This window comes from Chroicocephalus ridibundus, chromosome 1, assembly GCF_963924245.1.
Source record: "Chroicocephalus ridibundus chromosome 1, bChrRid1.1, whole genome shotgun sequence".
NCBI lineage: Eukaryota > Metazoa > Chordata > Aves > Charadriiformes > Laridae > Chroicocephalus > Chroicocephalus ridibundus.
In genome coordinates, this window is record NC_086284.1 from 145582912 (window position 1) to 145600188 (window position 17277).

Consider the following 17277-nt stretch of genomic DNA (forward strand, 5'->3'; position numbering starts at 1 on the left):
ATTTTTTTACATGACCATTTCACAACTGCATCTGCTGCCACTGCTCTAAACTCAGCAAGGAACAGGGAATAGCGAAGCAAAGGACACAACTGCCTGTGAAAGCTTTTTTGAACAAATTATGGCCTACAGGGAAGAAGATAAGTCTCTGTGTGAAGAGCAATAACCATTTTAGAAGTAGCTTCATGTGACCGCAGTTGGTACAAGGTGAGCAATTTTTGCTATCTCTACTTTCTGATTGAGGGTAGCAACACTGGAGTTTTTACCATCTGTGGAATTTGAAATGAGAATACACAAAATAGTGTTTCAATTCCTTAGATGTCTCCTATTCTGGAAGATAAACAAATCTAGTACACTGGTGTGAAAAAAAAACCCAAAACATCAACTTTACAAAAAGAATGCTACTTTTATTTTCAAATGCTGTAAAAAGCCTCATATAAATTTTTATAATGCTTCTATGTAACTTTCCCAACCACAACTAATGAAACAGTCTAGGAAAAATATAGCAGTTGCCATTTCGACTCCAAGAACAAGCTGCTGTAATATATCAACATTAAAAGGACAAGGTACAGTATGTTACAACGCTTGTAATTGCTCATATTATTGAAAAAGTGAGAGCACTTCCTAAGCATTAGAGTATAACCGGGCTAAACTGCAGTATTCCCTACTTGCTGTTGCAGACGAGGAAAGTCACCTCTTCAGAAGTAGCCAACAACACCCTTTGTACTGCTTATGCCAATTTGTCTTAGTAGTGTGGAGAGCTGTCAGCAAGCCCCTTTGCACTTAGGTGAATTCACCCATGTCAGATGCTATTATTCCATACTGTATCCAACGGCTCAGGTGTTTAACAATTGACCTATAAAAATAACACTTATATAACTCTCCAGCAAGGCAAATTTAACAGTGCAAATGCAGTATCAACAATATTTGATTTCTGAATGCTGGCAATTTTTTGCGTCCTTTTGCACATGAGACAACCTCTGCTGATGTCCTGTGCCTAAGGCCACTCACTCACGCTGATTGGAGATGGAACAAAGTGCAAAAGCTCAGCTGCGTTTCCCAATCCAAGCTTCATCCCCAGTTCCAGGGTATTCAGATCCAGAATTTGGATTCAGGCTCACCACTTCCATCTATGCACTCAAGTTTTCCTGCTGGAATAGGTTAACTTCCCAGCAAACCTCTGATAACAATTTGCATGCACAATTCCACATTTTAACAAAAGTTAACAAAACATACTCCCAGAAAATAAATTTTCACGTGGTTGCAATCATCAAGCCATTTCAGGATCTTTGGTACTCCAAGAATAAGAAAAATAAATGGCACAGTGACAAACATTGCCAAAGGAAAAAACACAACCATCCAAAGGAATATGACAAAAATAACAAAACAAAAGATATGTTGCACTTCCATTTTTTGAAAACCAGTGTAAATTAACCTTCTGTTCTCTTTAATCCATTACAGTGTCACAGTTTCACCTTTAAAAAAAATTCTATCATCCTAAAAGCAGTAGTTAATATTTTGTTTAACGTGTCTTACTGATTAAAAAAATGCTATGTTTAAAAAAAAAAATAATCAACTACCACAATACAGAAGTTTATGCTAAATAGGCTGCAGACTATTTCCCTATGGATACAACTCCTATGTGAGCATTGATATGATTAATCATCCGGAATTTTTTGAGTATTATCTTTAGTGTTACAAATATAAGGGTTGAGCTTTTTCCCAAGTTTGTAAACCAGTGAGTATGTACAGACATAGTTGTTGAATAGATAGCTTTAAATTAAGTGTGTATTTATCTCCCCTCCCCCAAACCCCACAGGAAAAAAAAAAATCACCAGTTATTACTGAACATTTGCAGTTTCCATAAAACTTATCTTGTCTTAGCAAGTTCAAGCAAAGACTTCTTTTTATATTACGCAAATAGGGTAACTGTGCTCTTTTGAAATGTGTTGTTCACAGGAATTTCATTTCTGGTGCACACAGTGCCCCAGGAATGAGATTAGAAATTAAAACTAATAAAAATTTCTCTTTTGAATAGTAGTGTCCTTTGAGGCCAAGTTTACATCTTGGATCTTTTCTGCCCAAGCTTCTCTGTCTTGGTAGAATAGATTGAATGCCTTAGAAAAGGCATTTCCTCTCCTGAGAAGCCTTAGAAGCTGTTAGGGCACTGGCAGAACGAAGTCTGAAAGTGTAAACTGTTTCTGGGCAGTCTTTGCATGGATACAAGTTGAGCTTTGCTACATTGACAAGACTAGGAACAACAATGGAGAATTTCTGAGGGATCTTGCCCCAACAGCAGTAAAGGGGTGTTAATTAGTGTAAGGTTTGGGAAGGAAAACTGGGAGATCAGTGAACTGTTCTCACGTAAGTCCAGCATTTAGGCAAAAGTTTAGCTTAGCCATGTTCTGATGTTAACACTGTATAAATTGAATGGGCCCTAAAGCACTGGCTACTACTCTGTGATAACCTGAAGAGTAAAATTTCTTGTAGAAATGTAGTATAAATAACAGATATTAGATGCTTGAAGGGAGACAAAATACCGGAGGAAAGATATCACTGGGTAGGATAACAAGGAACCTAGTAGCTGTTGGATTGAGGAAGACTACAGTATGTCAGTAAGCCGCTGATGCACAGAAATCTTGCTGGTAAATGGGTCTTTTATGCAGCAGCTGAACACCTCAGTATGTTTTTGAAGCGTACGAATAATTCAGAACAGCTGATACCACGGTTCCTAGCAGCGATAAATATTTCTGCAACGGCTTTATAAATAGTCACTTACATTTTGCTGCAAAAGCCAGTCTAATGGGATCTTTCCTACTGTATGCCAAAACATCCTGTGCTTCACTCCAATGGGTGTTGCGGAGGCTTTAGAGTGCCTTTCACTTGCATTCAGAGGAGGAAGACAGCAACAGGGACTGTGCTCATTCAGTTTCTGGGGGGTTTTTCATTGCTGTAAATCTCTTTTGTAACCATAAAAAGATCTCTACTGTATTCTGACAGATTCAAAGTACTGCAGTTAATATGCAGAGATATAGATAAATTTGCAGAAATATGCAGTTAATATGCAAAGATATAAGTTTGCCAGCAACCAGATAATTGCAAACTGAGGAGTGCAGTTCAGTCCTGAACTGCTGCTGGGTTGAGAAGCAAAACCATACCCTGCATATGAGGGATTTCAGCTTCAGTTTCCTCGACTTCGGAGGAGACCCATCTCTGCTGTCAGTGTGTCACCATCCTGCAGACTGGGGAGAATAGCATTTAGATGCCGTGCCCAATTCAGTCATGATTGTGCTTCCTGGAAACTGGGCTGCAGGGTCAGCTGAAACTTTGTAATCCCATGGTCCATGTCAGATAGAGATACTAGAAGAAGATGCAGGCCATGGGACAGTCTGATTCTAGTGAGGCGCTCCATTTCCTCTGGCTTTGCAGAGGCTGCTACGGCGTATTCTGGAAAGAAAAGGCTAGAGCAGGAGCAGCAATTTGATGACTTCTAGAATACGTTTTGCACAGACAGAAAAGGCTATTTGAGTTATGAGTAGCAAAAAGATGATCAGCCTTCCAGCAGAAGCAGGAACACAGTCCTGGAAACTGCCGTCTCTTCAGAACCTGGTATCAGAGAGCTTCCCTTCTGTTAAAAATCTGTATGATTTTTATCGAGATTCCTTTTTTCTTCTGAAGTTGCCAACAGGCACCATCATCTTAAACAGTAACGCCCATTAACTATCATTTCAGGCAGAAATACCACTAAAGAGATCACAGAGACTGTTTCAACACCACACACAGTGGGAAAAAGGAAGAAAGAGAAGAAGGGATGACTGGCTGATAAAGCCCTCCAGTGGGGAAGAGGGAGAGTAGGCAGGGTACAATTAGGCCAACAGGACACTGCTATTTAAAATAATCCAATGTTGCCACACTCGTGGGGTATCTGCAGACCGCAACTGGAACACCCTTGAGCAACCGCTCAGAGAATTTTGCAAAATGTGGGCAATGGTTTTTTTATACTGCATATCTAAAACCTACCAGGTAAGCAGAATAATAACAGTGCTGCATAAAATGATATGTTTTACTCCTGGGTGGATTAGATGGTTTACAGTACAAACACAGCCACAGTACAGAGAGGCATAATTAACCGTTATACACACATAGGCAGTGCAGTTACAAAGGGATGTACGTTCCTTTTATTCCAGTACCTTCGTCTAATAAAGTTAACAAAAATATTCAAATATTAAAAAAAAAAAGCCAGCTGGCACTGCCAACTAATTCCTGTAGTAGTCTTAGAAATCCTAATCCTGTAGAATTTCCTTGTGAAATTGATGCGCACCAGAGTCAATGTATTGATAACTAATGCCAAGCGGGTCTGGTGATGCAGCTACCTGAGGTTTGTATTTTTATTTTGTGGGTTTGTTTTTTGTTTCACAACTTCCCGGCTTTCATGTAGGAAGGGATTGAGCCACGCTGCGTGAGCCCTTCAAACCTCTTGTAGGTATAATTGAGGAAAACCCAGTCTTTGGATTTGTAGTCAGGTTCTGTTGTGTTTGGCACTAGAATTTAGAAACAAAAGTAAAAACAAAACAAAAAAACACAATTAGAAACAGCACTGCTTCTGAGAGGACTTTACACAGAGCACTGACAAACAGCCCTGAACTCTTATTTCCTTGAAGAAATCTTGTTTTTAATCAGGTCATTTGCTTTTTGTCAATGGTCTGAGAAGAGTTATAATTTCAGCATATATCTCTGAAGCAGAAAAAGGTTTTTGTTATTTTGTTTTGGTTTTGTTTTTTGTTTTGGTTTATTTTTTTCTCAGTATGTCCACACAACGTAACAGGCTCCCATACCTTGATGGCAACCCCTAACACACCCACAGGATATACAATTACAAAACCTGTAACACTTAGGATGCCCCAAGCACAACAAATGCATGTATACATATCATGTTCTCCTCACCACAACCAGGAGAAAGAGATACATCCAAGTTCTCCCAAGAGAACTACACACATCACGCACATATTAGTCTCCTAGGACTTCCTCCCTGCTTATAGCTTCAGCAAGGCTTGTACCGCCTCCTTTTATGTTATAAACAGCCCACACGGCTGGCATGCTGCACACAGGCATTCACTGCAATGGGCTTCTACATTTAGCTTTCTGGTTGCCGCTTTTAGAGTTCTATAACAATATATTCAACTCAAGATGCCAAACGCAGATATCAGTTTGTATTTAGGTATCTAGATGTACAGTAACGTTTTCAGTGGGTCCGAGATACCAAATGTACTGGTATTATCCAAATAAGGACTTAAAGAATTTAACTTAGGCACTGGAGATTGATTGCTTTTGCATTAAAAGGCCAAACTTCCTTGCCATTAAATAAAAGCCATTTCAGAAGAAAACTCCGCCTTTTGATAATTCTTATTGGTTGTTAGCACATCTACACTTATCTGTCATCAATTAATTATTGTTATATATCTGTCTATCTTTAAGCCATTAGTAATTAATTGAAAACAGTGGGAGCTGGGAGATTTTGGCATGTCAGAGAACCAAGACTTACGTATAAAAATTTCCTACTACTTGCCAATAGGAATTAAAAATTAAAAAAAAAAAGCCTACAGTGATTTGCAGAGCTACTCAGGTTCATGTAGCACTATGATAAATATTCATCTGTCTGAAAATTTTTGCACAAATATGTGAACATTTACGTTTGGCATGAAACGCAGAAGTCATTAAAAATCAAAAGCAAATCACTGCATAATGTTTTAGCAGAATTTGGTTAGACAGACTGTACGGTAGAAAACTGCACTGTTTTCTGTGCTCACTATATATGCAAATGATTTTTGCTAATAGATTTAACTGTAAAAATCTGTGGGCTTTTCTTTTTTTCTTCAAAGTTACACAGAAGTAGAAGCCATGAGAGATCACAGGCTTAATTTATATTTTAAAAAAGTCTCTAGATCAAGTCTGTATGTTACCCTTGATTATGGTACCAGAAAAATGAATATAAACCAACAACACGAAAAGCATCTGTGAAGTATTCTGGCACATCATAGATAAAAACTTGGAATTTACAATGGCAGTCTCACCTGGCTGTAAAATATCAGATTCAGGAAATTCATCGAAGTTGGAAGTATCATCAATACTTTTGATTTCTATAGGGATTGCTGCTGGTCTTTCCCTGCAAATAGAAATAAGTGCCAGAAAAGCAAATGCTAGGAAAAGATACAAAGTTTTGTTTAACTTAGCTTTTTACAGTTACAACATCCCTATAATTTAAAGCACAAAGTTTCCACTGAATCCACCAGAGATGTATCTGACTCACCTGTTTACTGACATTATGGGGAGATTTATTGGTTTCCTATCTAGCATTAGTATCTTCTTGGCAAGCTTGGGGAATATATAGTTTTCCCATTAACTGAAACAGCATTCCACACTTATCTGCCATGTAGCTATTGATATGATCTTTGTTGTCACTGTGAACCACTGTGGTTATTCTTCATTTCATAAACCCAGCCTACCCAGCTGAGCAGGATTTTACTTGCATCTGAAGCCATCAGATGCGTTGCTTTGCAATTCCAGCCCTCATCAGCCTGGACCTCATCCAAATACCTGACACACAGCCACCAGTATCTCTCATCCAAGATGAGTTGGCTCTGACATGTTACTGCTTTATTAGCTCAATAATTAGGCAGCCCTTTAAGAAGTTTTAAGGTGGTTTCCAAGTTGCTTAAGTGATCTGTCCCATGAAAGCATTCAAACACAGCACTATGGGAAAGTCATTAATTCACACCTGTAAACTTATTACAGTTGTACTTACTACAATTACAATTAAATCCACGTCTGGGTGGAACAGGGAAACCATTTTGCCAGGCTGCCAAATGTGGCATGAACAGATGGGTCACTGCTCTTGCTGCTTATTAAAGTCTCCCACACCGAAACAATAAGTTAAATGAGGCTTTCTGCACCAGAGGAAACGACAAGTACAAGAGCTGGACAATCACACTACCACAGTACGAATTTTCACATACAAAACTGCAATATTACTGAAAGAACCGACTACCTCAAACAGTAGCCATCATTTGAACTGAAAGTACCTGTGGTCCCACCAAAGTCTACTCTAAAGGTGTAACCACGCTGGGTATGTGCGGATGTAGCTCAGCATCTGAAGGCACGAGCTCAGGCTGGAAGTGGTATGGCTGCCTCAGCCGAGCCTTCTACCCAGGCTTGGGCCAGCAGAATTTCGTCACAGGCTGCGACTCTGAGGTGAGTCAGTGCCTCTGCCCAGCACTCTGTAGACATACCGGTTCACTCAGGTGTAGTATCTGCAGCGTGCAGTAAAGACGTGCCCTGTGTTTTCCTCCTAACTTGCTGCCTCTCCATTCATCTATCTGCCCTGCATTTTTGGAATAGAGTTTGCTTTTCTCGTGCTCCTATTACAAAAAAAGTCAATTGTAATAGCTGCAGAGCCTGTTGCTACTGGAAAAGGAGCTCTCTGCTGATATCAGAGCATACATCAAGAATAACACAGCCACCCTACTACAATTTCTTTCCATCCTGGGCGCTCTTGGGCAATCTGAGGCATGATTTATTGATTTAATGATGTATCATATTATCTCTGATCAGATTTATGAACGCCAGCAAGGCCTGAAAACCTTTGCTGTCACCCACCTACTGCCAGTAGCTGCTTTTCAAAATAAAATATGCTTTGGAAAGAATTATCCTTGACATCACAGTACATTAAATTCTTGCTTTCATGGCTTTTATTCTCTCTATAAAATGTATGTATATACCTGATATGTCCCCAGTCCACTCCTTCAAAAAACGGATGACTTTTTATTTCCTCTACTCCATTACTACCAATTCTATTTTCCGAGTCAATACAAAACCTGAAAAAGTGGAAAAAATAAAGGGAATGTTACAATAAGTGCGGACAGAAGCAATAGCAAATAAAACTGCCATAGTATCCTGTATCAGGAATTTGAAGAAGTTCTTTCAAGTTGTTCCACCACCTGGGGTAACGTAAAAGCAGCTCATTGCATCTAGGAGAGAGGGGAAACAGTATAGGTAGAATATTGTTAGAGTCCCGTGATGATAGTAACTTACAGCTTTTCTAAACTGTTCTATCCCCATCTTCAAGGTTTGTGAAAAGTTGCTGCAAGTTCTATCTCTGTAAGATTAGTGTGGAATGGAGGCTTAAGTCCCTACCGCTGAAAACTCCTCTGCATGTTCTCAGCTATTTAAAATCCATGTTTCAAAGTCAAAATAACAGGAACAGACCCAGTTAGTGAAATAGGACTACTCCCTGACGTCACATTTTGGAATACAATGAGCCAACAGACACATTTCAAAACATGCTGTGTCCCTGTTCTCCCTGTCACACCCTCTTCCCTCTCCTTAGAGGTCCAGGTGCTGGTGGTACAAAGACCCAAGGCATATTTCTGGTATGTCCCTGTGCATAACCACCTCAGACTCCAGAACAAATTGTCAATTTATGAGAAGCAGCTGTGGGAAAGTCCATAGAGTCAAGAAAAAAAAAAAAGAGAAGGTGGAATTGGAGACAGGGGACTGTTGAGATGGCAACTGTTACCTGCTCAAGTAGGCAGGAGAAAAATGCCAACAAGGGAAGTAAAACATCCTAAACAAAAAAATAGGGAGGTGAAAGCTCTCCAACAGCAACTCAGCAACGTCGAGGATTTGTTCCAGGGAGCAGCAGACGCTGACTTCTCCTCTGGACTGACATCTGCCTGGCTGGAAAAGACTCTGAAGTATCTCATCAAGGAGATGGTGAGCATACCAATGCTTAGCCTAGGAGTTCATTAAATCCTAGCTATATCTTTGCTAACGCATGCAAAAGATAACTGCTTTATATTTTTATACTGTCCTTGCAGTCTCTTTCAGCACAGCAAAAGGTGTCAAAAGTGACAGAAAGAGGGAAGTTTACAATAACAGGGAAAAACTCCCATGTCAAAGAAAAAGCTTAGTATTGCCAAGTGTGGAGTCACCCGATGATGCTCCTGGAAGCACTTGGTAGCGTGGGGGTGAGGGCCTCCTGTTGCTCTAAGCAAGTCAGCTGGCCTTTGTTAAATGAAATCCTGTTTGCCTGGATGAGCAAAGCCTCTGGCTGGTGATTTAGTTATCCATAACCCATAATCTCTCCACACAATCACATCACCCAGATTTGCAAGGGCACTTTTCACATCAATAAATTTTCAGCAAGTGATTTAGTAATGTCGCAAGTTCCACTATAAACTGTCTCCAATGATAGACTGTAATGTTCTTTTACTTGTAGTTGAGTGTCGTTTGGAAAAAAAAAAAAAGCTTGTATTTCTGCTGCAGCCCAGCCAGTTGGTTGACACCAAGTGCTAATAGACCTCAAACCTTGTAACAACAGTTAGCCAGACCAGGTCTCAGAATTTGTCAGGCTTTGTCTGAATTTGAGCTTATTTTAGTTTGGTTTTATGCATATCCATAAAAATAAGGAAACTTTAGATTTTCTGGAACTTCCTTTAGGCTGAAATAACCATTGTCTAACTTGTCCAAGCTCTAACAGACAAAGTACCCAATGGCCAGGTGTTTGTTGCCTAACCTGCTGTTTTGACCTTGTTTTAGTAATTGTCTATAACTAAAGATGTTTTAACCTAATTTAAATCCTTCCATATATATAGTGAAAAACTAATAAATTCAGGTAGTCATTGTATAACTGAATTCATGAGCTGATCAGCAAGACATGTTAACAAATAAACTGCCCAAAATATTTGAAAATGCCCCAAACACAGCCAAAACTGAGGAGGAAGAAATCCTTAGCAGCACCACTGTACACTTCCCAGCAAAGAACTCAGGATGCTGACAAAACACAGGAGAGGTTAAGCAAAACACTAGAGAAATAGATACAGAGAATGTAATAAAACCGCTATACTCAAACTTATTAATGAATATTAGCACAAATTAAATAATTTGAACTGTGTTAGTATCACTGTAACTGGATTAAGAATAACTTGTATTTATTATATTTGTTGTATGCTACTGGAGCACTGCTTGGACTAATAATAAATTCTAGCTCTTGGTTCTGCCTATTCAGTACATTCCTCTTATGCCCTGTAACAAAATCATGTAAGCTTGTAATATTATCTTTGAAAAAAAAAAAATCAAAGCCAAAAAACATCCCTCCCAAAACCTCCCAGGACAAGAGAGCAGATCTGCTTGACCTTGACACCGAAACCCCTCACAAAAATTTCAATGCAAACTGAACAGATTAAAAACTGGTGTTTTGGAAGAAGCAAGTAAATCCAAAACATCCAAAGATTTCTGTTCAGTGCATTAAATGCTGCTGTTATTTTCTAGTTCCCTCTGAGAAGGGAAAAATTGTGTGTTAATCACTTTTTTTTTTCCCCCTCCTTTTTTTTCAGTCTGCTTTGTTTCTCTTGATGCAGTGGTACAAATCAAGATCATTACAGCTTATTCCTTCATGTTAAACAAACGGCAAAGGGAAGAAGACTGAAAAAAAGAATCCATCAAGGATGGTGACACAGAAGAAACCAACTTTCCCTCCAATCTGAAGCTTCCTTCATGCAGAATGGCAATTTACCTAATGGAGGATGACTATGTCTGCGTGAGCGGCCAGAAGTGGGCTTTTGTTACTGACCTTAGAATTAAATCCTTTGCTTTCTCTGAAATGGGTACCTCTGGAGGAAATACCAATGTTTCTTTCCAGTTCATAACTTTCCTATAAGTTTCTTGTGGCGTTTCTGAGCAGAAAGGTGGATACCCTGCACAAACAGACAGAATAATTAACAAGCTTTACCCAGAAGAGGAAAGTGACCTGGGCCTCTGCTTTTGCCACCACAGCTCCCAGTTAAGTAGCAGTAGCCAAAACTTTTCTCTTTTGTAATGCAACATTAAAGGTTATTTTTTTTACTTCCAAGTAATGAGACTGAACCTCAAAAATATTTAATAGTGAACAGTTATTCACTGACACAACTGAGGCATCATCTCTTGTTGTCTTTCTTGGAAAGGTGGGAGGACTTCAAAGTTTTCTGGAAGCTGAATTTGGGGCTTACTTCAGGGAGAACAGGATTAAATTCTGGTACCTCCACTACGCTGGGGATCGGGCTCAGTGAACAAATGGACACTGTTACCTTTGAACCCTTTGGGTGATTCTTTGGTTGTGTCTTTAACCTACCTATTAGCATTTCATACATAATCACTCCCAAAGACCACCAGTCACACAGCTTGTTGTACCCAGTCTGCATAAATACTTCTGGTGCAATGTAGTCTGGCGTTCCAACAGTAGAATATGCCTGGAAAGAAAGAATAAACTCTTTAAAAGACAAAAACTACAGTTTTACACTTTGCAGAACCCTTTCCTGGGGATTCGCATATAGGTGCTTGTTATTTGGATGGACAAGAATGCTTAATTTGAGAATTCACGGTATCCAAAATCCCAAGAACATTATTCTTTTACATGAGGAAGCACAGAGAACCTTGCAAGTAAATGGAAGTCATTCTCCTAAATGTGATGAAATCACAGAATATACCCACTGCAACATCAGAAGATCATCTTAGCTAAAGTTTCAGGTAGCCACAGTATTAAAATACCCAAGAAGTTCTGTTGTTGTTGTAGTTGTGGGTTGGTTGGGGTTTGTTTTGTTTTTTTAAAAAAGGGATAACCAGTGGTAGATTCCCATGTGTGACACACTATCCGTTCCATGTATTACCTTGTCTTTATTGCAAAATTGAGCTCCTACTGGACCCAGGTTCCATCCTTTTAACCTTTTGAATGCGTACCCTAGATGATTCTGGCTAATGACTAAATCTTGAGCTATTTGGGAATTTCTCTTTACTGATAGAAAATTTTGCACAGGGCACGGGGGCAAGAAAAACAAAAAAACAAACAAACCCACAAAAAACCAAAAGTCCACAAAAACCAGTTTTGCCAGAAAAATCTTTTACTTTCATTTGTCCGGCCAGAAACAAAATACTTCATTTTATCAAGCAGAGCTGAGACATTTAGTTTTGAACCAACTGAAAACCAAGCATGTGTTTCCTTTTGTTGCTCCTTTTCAAATAGTGTTGGTAGAAGTTGTCATTTTGATCTTTTATTCTCTGTTGGACTGTCTCATGATTCATTGAGCTTCACCACACCATTCTGCCACATCAGCTACTGACCTGGAGATGTAATCTAACTCCAAGCAGGACTAAGGGCATGAAATACAGCCCCTATGAGCATGATTGCGATGTAATCTCATTATGTCTCATTAAAGCAAAAACAATTCGAAAGGTTTTTGGGAATACTGTGGCATATCACTTTTTAAACAGAGTGTGCAAAATAAAAAGTTCCAAACTTTGAAAACTGAGGTTTTTGCAACTGCTATTTGGTGAAAATTACGAGTAGGGCTGAAATTCTGAAAGCCCATGGCTCACAGATACTTTCCTTTGATTCCGTTAATGCCAGCGGACCCTTTATTACTTGACCACTCACTACAAACCCAGGCTGCATCACTCCAGTGCCAATATTCTCCACTGCCTTTCTGTTATAATCATGTTCAGCAGACGGACAAACAAGTTTCCCCCACGATTCTCTGAACAAGAATCACACAGCTACCTATCTTCTTGCAACACTGAACTGCAGGAGTTAACACACGGTATTGATGCCAGGTCAGTTTAGGAGACATACTCAAGGTACAGCTTTGCTAAGTGGTTGCTGGCACCTGAGGTTAGCTAGTCCAGATGCTCATAAGGGAAACAAAGGCATGGAGAAGAGCAGGGCCTTGCTAGTCGTAGCTGTGAAAACAGGCAGGCAAAGCAACTCAGCTGATGGTCATCCTTCCACCCTTCCCCTGATCTCTGAGCTATTCCACAACTGGGATCACTAGACCACCTTCTTTTGAGTTAACTGAAATTTCAGGAGTTTAAGAGAGCAATATCTATAAGACATGAGTTTTTTTAAAAACCAGCAGCATTAATGCCCAGTTTTTATTTAACTGCTTCTGTAAAATAAAAAAAATAAAATAAAAAAGTTATACGTGATTACATTAACTCACCAGCTGTCGCCTGTTCTTCTTCCATGTTTCTGCTTTTCTCTTTGAGTTCATATTCTGAAATGCTAATTTACAAAATAGTTATTAGACAATAAATGCATTTGAGAATTAGGAGAAAATATTGATAATATTCTGTTTTCAAAGAATAACTATTTTATGTCTTTAGAATGCTTTAGTCTAGAAACAAAAGCTTAACTATAACTGGAGATGGGAAAATGATAACGAATAGCTAGTGTGCAATTTGCAGCTGAAACTCAGGTAAGTAGGACATGCGATCAGCAACTCTAATTTAGAACTTGCTAAAAGTCTTACAGATTGATCTGAGATCAGCAGCACTGGCAATTCAGACACAGGCGATATTTTTTTGAGCAACAAGTGAAGAATCCAAGAACTGCAGAGGAATTTTACATTTGTAGAATAAAACACTGACATGGACGTGACACCAAGGCGTGCTGATGAACAACTTTACTCTTATGAAAAGCTTCCTGAGATTGTCACTGACTTCAGTGAGTCGGCACATGAAACCCATGTCCCTTCTGAAAGAGTGTTTCTGTAACTTCATTAACATTGTTATGAAAAATACGTTAAAATGTAGATACATTATGTGTATCTGTGTACAAATGTGCAAAAATACATTAACACTGCAGAAATCGTAATTTCTTCCTGTGAAATGCTCCCACATCCCAAGGAACGTGCATTTCCAGTTTTCCAACTAAATGCAATCAGCCTGACCAATCTTGCTTAATCCAGCAGAAATAAATTATGATGTGGCATAGCTGCAGCTCAAAATTATTCAAATATTTAAACTAGGACACCTTATACTTACAGAAGTCACTTGGCGGGTTGTGTGTAAGGTTCCTGTAGAACTCAGTTCTGTGAGCCTTCTTTAAACCTGTGCATAGCCCAAAATCAGACAGTTTTACGTGACCCTAAAAAAAAAAAAAATCAGAGAAGATAAAAACATAATTTAGAAAGGCAGTGCTCGAAAAAAGGTTTTAATAACTGCACTTGCCTTCACAGGCCACGATGGACTTGCACAGGACTACCTAACCCAGGACAACAGGCAAGTAATGACTGAATCTTGGTGTACTGCAAGAGTGTGTTTTCTCTCAAAAAGGTTATTGCCCCCTCCTCCCCGGGAACGGTTACATCTACAACTCTGGAACAGCAGAGGGCAGCTAGTTTTCCTGGTTTTGTTTTAAAGTGGATACCACTGAGACCGAGAAAGCCTCCAGGACAAAATCCCTTTGTTTTGTTTTGATGGTAACCTGTTTTTAATCAGGTTTCCAGACATCACTGCTACATGGTCTACAGATTTGCGTATGATGCTTGCTGGGTCTGTCTCATGGCTCACTGTAGTCAGAGAACCATTGAATTGCCTAGGTTGGAAAGGACCTTTCAGATCATCTAGTCCAACCCTCAGCCTAACTCTGACAAAAGCCACCACTAAATCATATCTCTACGCACTATATCTACCCATCTTTTAAATACCTACAGGGATGGTGCCTCAACCACTTCCCCGGGCAGCCTGTTCCAATGCTTAATAATCCTTTCAGTATAAAAATTTTTCCTAATATCTAGTCCAAACCTCCCCTTGCACAGCTTGAGGCCGTTTCCTCTTGTCCTGTCAGCTGCTACTTGGGAGAAGAGACTGACACCACCTCTCTACAACCTCCTTTCAGGCAGTTGTAGAGAGCAATAAGGTCTCCCCTCAGCCTCCTAGGCTAAACAACCCCAGTTCCCTCAGCTGCTCCTCATAAGACTTGTTCTCCAGACCCCTCACCAACTTCATTGCCCTTCTCTGGACCCGCTCCAGCACCTCAATACCGTTCTTATAGTGAGGGGCCCAAAACTGGACTCGAGGTGTGGCCTCTCCACCTGTGCTGAGTACAGGGGGACGATCACTTCCATAGTCCGGCTCGCCACACTATTCCTGATACAGGCCAGGGTGCTGTTGGCTTTCTTGGCTACCTGGACACACTCCTGGCTCATATTTATCTGGCAGTCAACCAACACCCCCAGGTCCTTTGCTGCCAGGCAGCTCTCCAGCCACTCTTCCCCAAGCCTGTAGAGCTGCATGGGGTTGCTGTGACCCAAGTGCAGGACCCGGCACTTGCCCTTGTTGAATCTCATACCATTGGCCTCGGCCCATTGATCCAGCCTGTCCAGGTCCCCCTGCAAAGCATTTCTACCCTCAAGCAGGTCGACACTCTCACCCAACTTGGTGCTATCTGCAAACTTAGTCATGGTGCACTCAATCCCCTTGTCCAGATCATTGATAAAGATATTAAAGAGAACTGGCCCCAAACCAGGACCCCCTCCCCAGGGCTCGGCTGAAAATTCGCAAACGTCCATGAATTGCTCTCACACCAAAGATGCCAGGAGGGAAAGCTGGACCTTAATCTCTGTGTCTGGGAAGTGCTATTATCACCCCACAAACCATGGTGCTCCGAGCTTTCCTGGCAACTTCATCCTTAAAACAAGCAATTTTCACTGTCCCAAGCGCCAGGCCAAAAAATTGCACGTCTGTAGTGATTGCTCTCAGAGCCAAGGTGCCACAAGGAAACGCTGTCCCTAACTCTCACCGCCTCCAGAAAGAGCTTTCTTTACCGCACAAACCATGGTGCTCTGAGCTTTCCCAGCAACTTCATCCTCAAAACCCCATGTTTTTGCACTCTCAGCAGCGCCAGGCTCAAACATTGCCAGCGTGCAGCGACTGCTCCTGCACCAAAGGTAACAGGAGGGAAAACTGAGCTTTGTTATGACTGTAGAGGAGAAGCGCTTTTATTGCCCCACAGGCCGTGGTGGTGTTAGCGTTCCTGGAGACTTCATCCTCAGAACAACCTTTTGTCACTCTCTGTCACTGTTCCGGCCAGACCAGCCAACAATAAGACAACACACGCTCCCCGCCCCAAGGAGAGGCAGGAGAGAGACAAGGAGACCCATGAGTCCAGAAAGAACCAAACCACCTTAATAAAACATTAATAAAAAAATAAAGTGGAAGTAATGAAATAGATACAATATATACAAAACCATATCAAGCCCACAGGAAGACACCACCAGCAGGCACTGGGGAAGTCCCAGACTAGACCCAGCGACGGATGGGAACCACACCCTGGATCCAGGAACACACAGACTGGGACCAAAGGCAGATGAACAGACAGGGTCCTCCCCAGATGTCGGCCACTGAAGACGAGCGCTGACCCTTGGATCCCTCAGCTTTTATACTAAGCATGGCAGATGGATGGAATTACCCTAATGGTCACTTTTGGGTCACCTGTCCTGTCCACTTCTCCCCACAGATGAGACCCCTCCACAGGGCAAACAACCAAGTCAGCTGACCCTGACTGCCACAGCAACAAGTAAGAGCAAGAGCTTCTCTAACTGAACAGAAAGTTGGCTCTGCTTCACCCCAAATCAGGAAAGTGTATCAGTTTTTAATGCATATGAATATGAGCATTTGGACAGCCTCACTTAAAAGGCTTTCCTTAAAAGCCTTAAAAAGGTTAAAAGGCTTTCCAACAAAAAACAAGGGCAGTTTTTCTTTGTTTAAGTATACTAGTGTTGAACAAAGAGAAGAAAATGACCACTGACTGCCTTTACTCCAGCTAGTTTAAAATCACTGGTGTGGCACTACCGGTTCCCACCAATTACCATCACAATAAATGGCATTGTCTTCAGACGGTACGTTTAAAGCACAGGCAGTTTACATGCACATTACATGCCTTAGCATCCAGTAGAAGGTTATCTGGTTTAATATCTCTGTGGATGAATCCCAGCTGGTGAATAGCATCTATGGCCAGCACAGTTTCAGAAATGTAAAACTGTGTCTCCTCTTCTGATAAGGTGTCTTTCTTCATTAGTAAGGTCATCATGTCACCTAATCAAAGAGCAGAAAATACAGCTTAGAAATCAAAACATTTTAATCACAAGACTAATTCTATGTGAAACCCCAGCAGAATCCAAATTTAACCTCATAACTGTCTTTATAGCTACTAATTATGAAACTATTGCGGCAAGGACCTACAAACCCAACAGACTTTTTTTAGCAAACTGGATGTAAGACTGTTGAAAATCCTAAATAGAAATTGTAATTGGATATACCAAGAAGATACAGTGAATTGTAATGCATAATACATGTATTGTATGTGTTCACTAGCTTCAGCAGTAACAAGCAGAACATTGGATCAGAATAATTATTTAATTCAAGTCTATTTTAACAACCCTCCATAATCTTTCTCCTTCCCCTAAAAATCAG

General features: G+C 40.5%; 1 protein-coding gene across 1 annotated transcript in view; it reads right to left on the reverse strand.

Moving 5' to 3' along the window:
* Window positions 1-266: 266 nt before the first annotated feature.
* The window catches only part of STK38L (serine/threonine kinase 38 like), a 54757-nt gene continuing 37746 nt past the window's right edge, over window positions 267-17277 (reverse strand). Inside the window, exons 7-14 of the mRNA XM_063357211.1 lie at window positions 16745-16899; window positions 13846-13948; window positions 13023-13084; window positions 11162-11279; window positions 10625-10748; window positions 7773-7868; window positions 6069-6160; window positions 267-4538 (exon numbers count right to left, since the gene is read on the reverse strand). Of these exons, the coding sequence (XP_063213281.1) occupies window positions 4411-4538; window positions 6069-6160; window positions 7773-7868; window positions 10625-10748; window positions 11162-11279; window positions 13023-13084; window positions 13846-13948; window positions 16745-16899 (878 nt within the window). The 3' untranslated portion in view covers window positions 267-4410. The remainder of the gene's footprint in view (window positions 4539-6068; window positions 6161-7772; window positions 7869-10624; window positions 10749-11161; window positions 11280-13022; window positions 13085-13845; window positions 13949-16744; window positions 16900-17277) is intronic.